At 39.9% G+C, this 5,898-nt stretch overlaps 1 protein-coding gene across 1 annotated transcript in view; it reads right to left on the bottom strand.

Moving 5' to 3' along the window:
* The window catches only part of st8sia1 (ST8 alpha-N-acetyl-neuraminide alpha-2,8-sialyltransferase 1), an 18,148-nt gene that overhangs the window by 9,550 nt on the left and 2,700 nt on the right, over positions 1–5,898 (bottom strand). The window contains exon 3 of the mRNA XM_014029894.1: positions 1,134–1,243. Coding sequence (XP_013885348.1) covers positions 1,134–1,243 — 110 coding nt within the window. The remainder of the gene's footprint in view (positions 1–1,133; positions 1,244–5,898) is intronic.

Genomic DNA, 5,898 nt, shown 5'->3' with positions numbered 1-5,898 from the left:
TTTCCGCACAGATTCAGCTGTCGGAGCATGAAGCTAATGTTAACTTATAATGCTAATGCTCTCTTACTCTCTGACACTCAAGAGGTAGAGGAGCCAAATGGCTGGCTCACTGCTGCCAACTAGTGGTCAGAGGCTGAACTACAACATAAAATGAACGGCTGGCAGGAAAGTTGACATTTTAAACCTTAATTAAAAAATCGATACAGGGCTTTAGAATATCGATACAGTCTCGGGAAATGAAATATCGCGATATTTCAGTGTATCGATATTTTCTTACACCCCTACCCTTGAGCGGTTGAAGCACTATGTGACCAGGGCATTCCTAAAACTGAATAAAAAGCCTGTGAGAGCTGGAACTGTTTCAGAGTGTAGAGAGAGATTGTTAACTGAAGCAGTCTCCGGACACTCTCCTTGCAAGTAAAACTTTATTGACTCTGTTGTGTCTTTCCTTGCAGTTCAGTTACATTAATGTTTGGTGTTTAAACCTGACACAACTACTTAGAGCTTGGAGCTTTAGGCAGAACTGATGCATTGCTTCATTTTGGAAACAAAAAAACTATCAAAAAACAGTTCATCTTGAAAACACTGTTACCAAATGTTACCTTATTGGACGTATGTGAACAATATAAATAATCACGAGAATTTATGACAGCTTTTCATGCCAAAGTCTAGACTAAAATCACCTTATGTTGAGGAATGACAGAGTGGGCAGTAGCCTTGGTGGCCATATTGACTCTAGCTATAGATGTACAATGTTTCATTAAAATTTGTCCAGTGGTTCACATGATATTTGGCTAACAAACAGGATTGACTTCAACAATTAATGTTAAAGTTTTAAGCAAATGTTTAGAACAATAAGTAGCACTTTGAGTGTGCGGTCTCTTTAACACAAAGAATGGACCATATGGTTTTGTGTATCGTAACTACCCATCCTTCCTTCCTCCCTCTGTTCATATTTTGTTGAGTCACTCTTGACCTTTTGCTCTCTGCTGACCACACTTTGGCCCATTTTCCTGTGTCTTTGTCCCTTGGCTTCAGCCAACACCAGCTCTCATTACTACAGATGGGATTTCACTTGTTGAGACAGACATGCACAGATTCACATAGACACCCGGCACGCCTGTGTCTCTCACCGCATGATGAAGTCAGCTTGGTCGATGTCCTGTCCGCACTTGCTGTGTCTCAGTATACCACCGTTGCCCACCACGGCACACTTCTTCAGGGGCAGCTGCAGAGGGTTGCTCTGGGTGCGGAAGAAAAACAGCTAAGAGTGAACAAAAATWAAAAAAAATCTTTACCAATTAGTTTTTCAGTAAAATCACGTCAGTAAAATCTTGTCCTTGTGGAACCTTTTAGGGCAAGTTAAATGGACCCTAGTGTCTGGGACACATGCACAGAAGTCTGGGTAACTGTTTCATTTTTTTCTTTATCCTCAGTTAGCTTGAGGAAGAATGAGGGAGACTCAATAACAGATCTACAGACAATTCGATCCATTGAGAACTAGAAAATGGTATGCAACTCCAGAGTCACAATCCCCCACAAAGCCTTGATTTTTTAGGTTTTCTGGGACTTTTTACAGTTTTCCATTGTTTTGCATATTTCTACAAATAATTGCAATATTGTCTGTGCAAGCTGTAAGCAGTGCTCATCAAATGTAGTATTATACATTCTCTTAATAATAGGGCAGGTTAAAGTATACATATAACAATCCTGTTTGATTTAATTTCTTTAACGGTTTGGTGCACCAACTAAAATATTCTGATGTATTTTGACTTGAATTAAACAATCTACAAAACCTTCAATCATGAGGGAGGTTTTAGTCAAGTTTGTGTTTGCATGACATTACTTTTTACTCCTTACTTTTAGTCTTCAACAACCTTTTTAAAACCTAACTTTAACCTCCACCACGCTGACTGACAAACCACCAGCAACCTCTGCTCTGAACCTCATGATCATCTACGTAGATTAAAGCTCATTCAGATCATAATGAATGGCTGTTGACGAAGGACAACGCATCTCATGAGGCAAAGGCCAAAAAAAAAGTCCTTTTTTCTCAGCCTCAGTATCGTTTCAGCCTGAGGCATGGATTAAAGGAGATGGTGGAAACAATTGTGCTCATTATTCCCCTTGGAGTGAGCTCGCATGAGAATACACACACACACACACACACACACACACACACACACACACACACACACACACACACACACACACACACACACACACACACGCACGCCTTTGGGCTATGGTTTACTTTTAGACTATTGTTTTAAACAGAGGGGGCTGAGTCAGTAGACAATACCCTACAAACAATATATCTAAGGGAGAAGTGGTGCCAACTGGTAAAACTTATTTTTTCATATTTATTGCAGTTAATGGTCAAAAGCAAACAACCATGTACGGTAGTCATGATTAGGGATGTCCCGATCAGATACTCAGTATCGGTATTGGTGGCAGATATGAAATGAAATCCTCAGCCTCCACTGCTGACGTTCTACCACCCAGCTTTTTAAAAACTGTTTATGATGTGGGGGGCCCTCACTTGATGACCTACTGAACCTCTCACTTACATCTGTGTGTGTGCCAGGCAACTTTTAAAATGCAATCGTTGAACCCAAATTTAAAAAGCAGTCCCTCAACCCCTCAGATCTCAACAACTACCGGCCCATCTCTAAATCACCTTTCCTGTCTTAGGTCTTGGAGAAAATTGTATCATTACAGCTTACTGCTCACCTGGATGAAAATAATATTCACGACCTTTACCAATCTGGCTTCCGCAAATTTCTCTCCACTGAGACCGCTCTTCTATGTGTATCAAATGGCATATACACTAACGTCTGCTGATAGTGGCTTCTACACYGTTCTGCTCCTATTAGACCTTTCTTCTGCCTTTGACACTGCTAATCATACCATTCGACTACGCAACCTGAGAAACATAGGGATATCGGGTGCGGTATTAAACTGGTTTAATTCATACCTCTCCGACTGCTCTTCCTCAGTACTTCAAAATCAAACTTATTCTGAACCAGCTCAACTCATTTGTGGAGTACCACAGGGTTCAATCCTGGGGCCCCTCCTGTTCCTCCTCTACATCAGCCCCCTACGCCAGATCATTGACAATTTTCATGTTGTCTCCTATCACTTCTATGCTGATGACCTGCAGTTATACTGCTCTTTTAATGAGTCAAGTTCCCACAAGTTTATCTCTTTTCTAGACTGTATTACAGAAGTCAACAAATGGCTCTCTGACAACTTTCTACTTCTTAATCTTGACAAGACTGAAACTCTGATCCTGGCACCTGAAAATAAGATCCCTCAAATAAAAGAACAACTGGGCTCTCTGGGGCCGACTGTTAAAAAGAGCATACGAAATCTGGGAGTCAATTTTGATTCAGATCTGTCACTAGATAAGCATGTCAWAAATCTGGTTTCCTCATGCTATTTTCAACTCTGTAACATTTCTAAACTTCGCCCCCTCCTGCCTGCCTCTGARCTGGAAATGGTAAATTCATGCCTTTATCTCTCAACCCGTCTTGACTACTGTAACAGCCTATTCAGCGCGGAATAACATCTCCGGTCTCCTCTCGCCTTATAACCCCAGACGCAACTTGCACTCACAAGACCAGAATCYTCTCTTGGTTTCCTGTACTCGCTTCAAGACCCGTGGTGACTGTGCCTTTTCCTCAATGGCTCCCAGACTGTGGAATGCCCTTCTGCCCTATCTAAGATCTGTTGATAACACAGACTCCTTTAAAAATCAACTAAAAACACACCTTTTCACACAAGCATTCAATTGAATATATTCTCCACCACACAACTTGAGTTTATAAGCCCTGACTAATAAACATGTGTGTTATTCTGGTCTAGTATCCATCCCCTCCACCCATAAGATGAGAGATAAATTTAATTCCTTTTTTTGTTTTTGTTTCAAATATACTGAAACCTATCTTATACCCAACTGTTGTGGTAATCTCCCATTTCTGAATCAAGCATGACATTTAATTAATATTGATTGATGTCGTTAATTGGTTAACAATGTATGTATTAACTGTACAGTAATAGTGATACGTATATTTGCTTTTTCAGTATGATAATGGATGTACAGCACCTTGTGAAATCCACTTTAATACTACCAACCTTGTTACCTGGAAAGAAATAAAAAACAAAGTTCTTGGATCGGTATCGGAAAGACTAATCATTAAAAAAATTGGATTGTATCGGGAGCCAAAAAGTCTGGATCGGGACATGCCTAGTCATGATTACAATAATAATAATAAAAAAAACCCGCAGGTCCCTGGTATACATTTTTAAACTAGAAACGGTTTCGCTTTCAGAGCCAGAACCCGCTGCTCCGTCCACAAAGCCACATGTACACAAGCTGCGTCTGAGCCATCGCACTAACCAGTAATTAACTGTCAAAGCCTTAATTGGCACATTCTCTGGCAGATGCTCCAGCCAGTTCTGTAGCTGGTGCAAGCTCAATGTAGAGCGGCTGCTCGTATGTGTTCAGACCACAGCAGCATGCAGGAAGCACAGACCGGAAACTAAAAATGGTGCAAAGTTTAGAGGCAGGCGATACTGCAACTACAAGCTGCTGTAAAAGAGAGGGGRAAAAAAACTAAACAAAAAAWGTCACTATTGGTGTGACTATTAAAAATGCTATAGGGTTAACACTGAACACAATCAAAATATATAAAATAAATTTCACAACAAATTTTAGATTTTTTTCTAAGTAAAGCAAAGACAAGCTGAAAAGTGCATTAGTGTATATAACTGAAAAGCCATTTGGCATTGATTGAATATCTTAAAATGTATTAAAATTGTGAAATAAAATGCTGAACTGTTCAACAATCAGCTAAAATTCACAGATTATTTTCAGAATTTACATAAATATGAATGGATATGATGAAATCCTTGGAATAGTTGTTGAAAAAAATGGTTTAACACTATAAAAAATAATTAATTCTCCAAATAATTAAAAAAAATTTRAATTTAATCGCAGGGTCGCATTTTCAAACCCTTCAGACGCTGCTTTGCCACTTTCTCCGCACCATCCCATTTCTTCCATTTACTCTCTCAGCCACACCTCCCCCGTCCTGCATGAATGAGCATGCACAAATTTCCCCCCTCAAATTAGGGTCAGATATTCATCACAGTCACCAACATGTTAGACTGCAGATATGCAGCCTCAGAGGCTGAGCACAGCCTCACTTCTCCTGATTAAAACACACATTAAAAACTCCTAGCAACAGCTAATGCTAATCAGTTTCTGGTTCGGTCTTGTTTTCTGGTACACACACTCATCCAGATGCACCAGCTCACACACACACCCATAATATAAACACATATGAGGCCGAAATGCAAACGCTAAGGTAACTAATAAAGCACCTATTTCTGCTCTTTTAAATATGAGAAAAAAAGAGGAAGTACATCTTCCTTTAGCATTTACAAACAATATAAATCAGTTTATCTGACCCTCAGCTTCAGCACTCATATCTTGTGTCTAAAGGAATTGTATAGGCCTACTTTTCTGCAAAAATGAATAAAACCTTGATATAAAAAGCAAAAACAAAAAGAAGTATTTGTTGCGTTTCTGTGATTTCACCAGCATTTTAAAGGTGTTTCCTCTCTTCAGTATGAAACAATGTAGCAGTAATCTACTCCCCACTTAAGAGGACGGCTGTGGACTGACCTCTCCGCCTCCATTATGGTTTCTGTGAAAGCCCACCATCCCCGCAAGTGTAGTATTACGCCGAGCGGGACAGAGAAGGTCTGACGTCATCTGGCAGTCAGAACGGAGTCTTGTGGTGGTTCTTAAACCCCCAGAGCAAAGAATGAATCTTTTGGATTCTTTTGTGTGTAAAAAAATGTGCTGATGTGATAAAAGGAAAATTATAT

The sequence above is a fragment of the Austrofundulus limnaeus genome, unplaced genomic scaffold (genome assembly GCF_001266775.1).
Source record: "Austrofundulus limnaeus strain Quisiro unplaced genomic scaffold, Austrofundulus_limnaeus-1.0 Scaffold965, whole genome shotgun sequence".
NCBI classification, from domain to species: domain Eukaryota; kingdom Metazoa; phylum Chordata; class Actinopteri; order Cyprinodontiformes; family Rivulidae; genus Austrofundulus; species Austrofundulus limnaeus.
The sequence above is the reverse complement of the archived record's forward strand: the minus strand, read 5'-3'. Positions and strand labels throughout refer to the sequence as shown.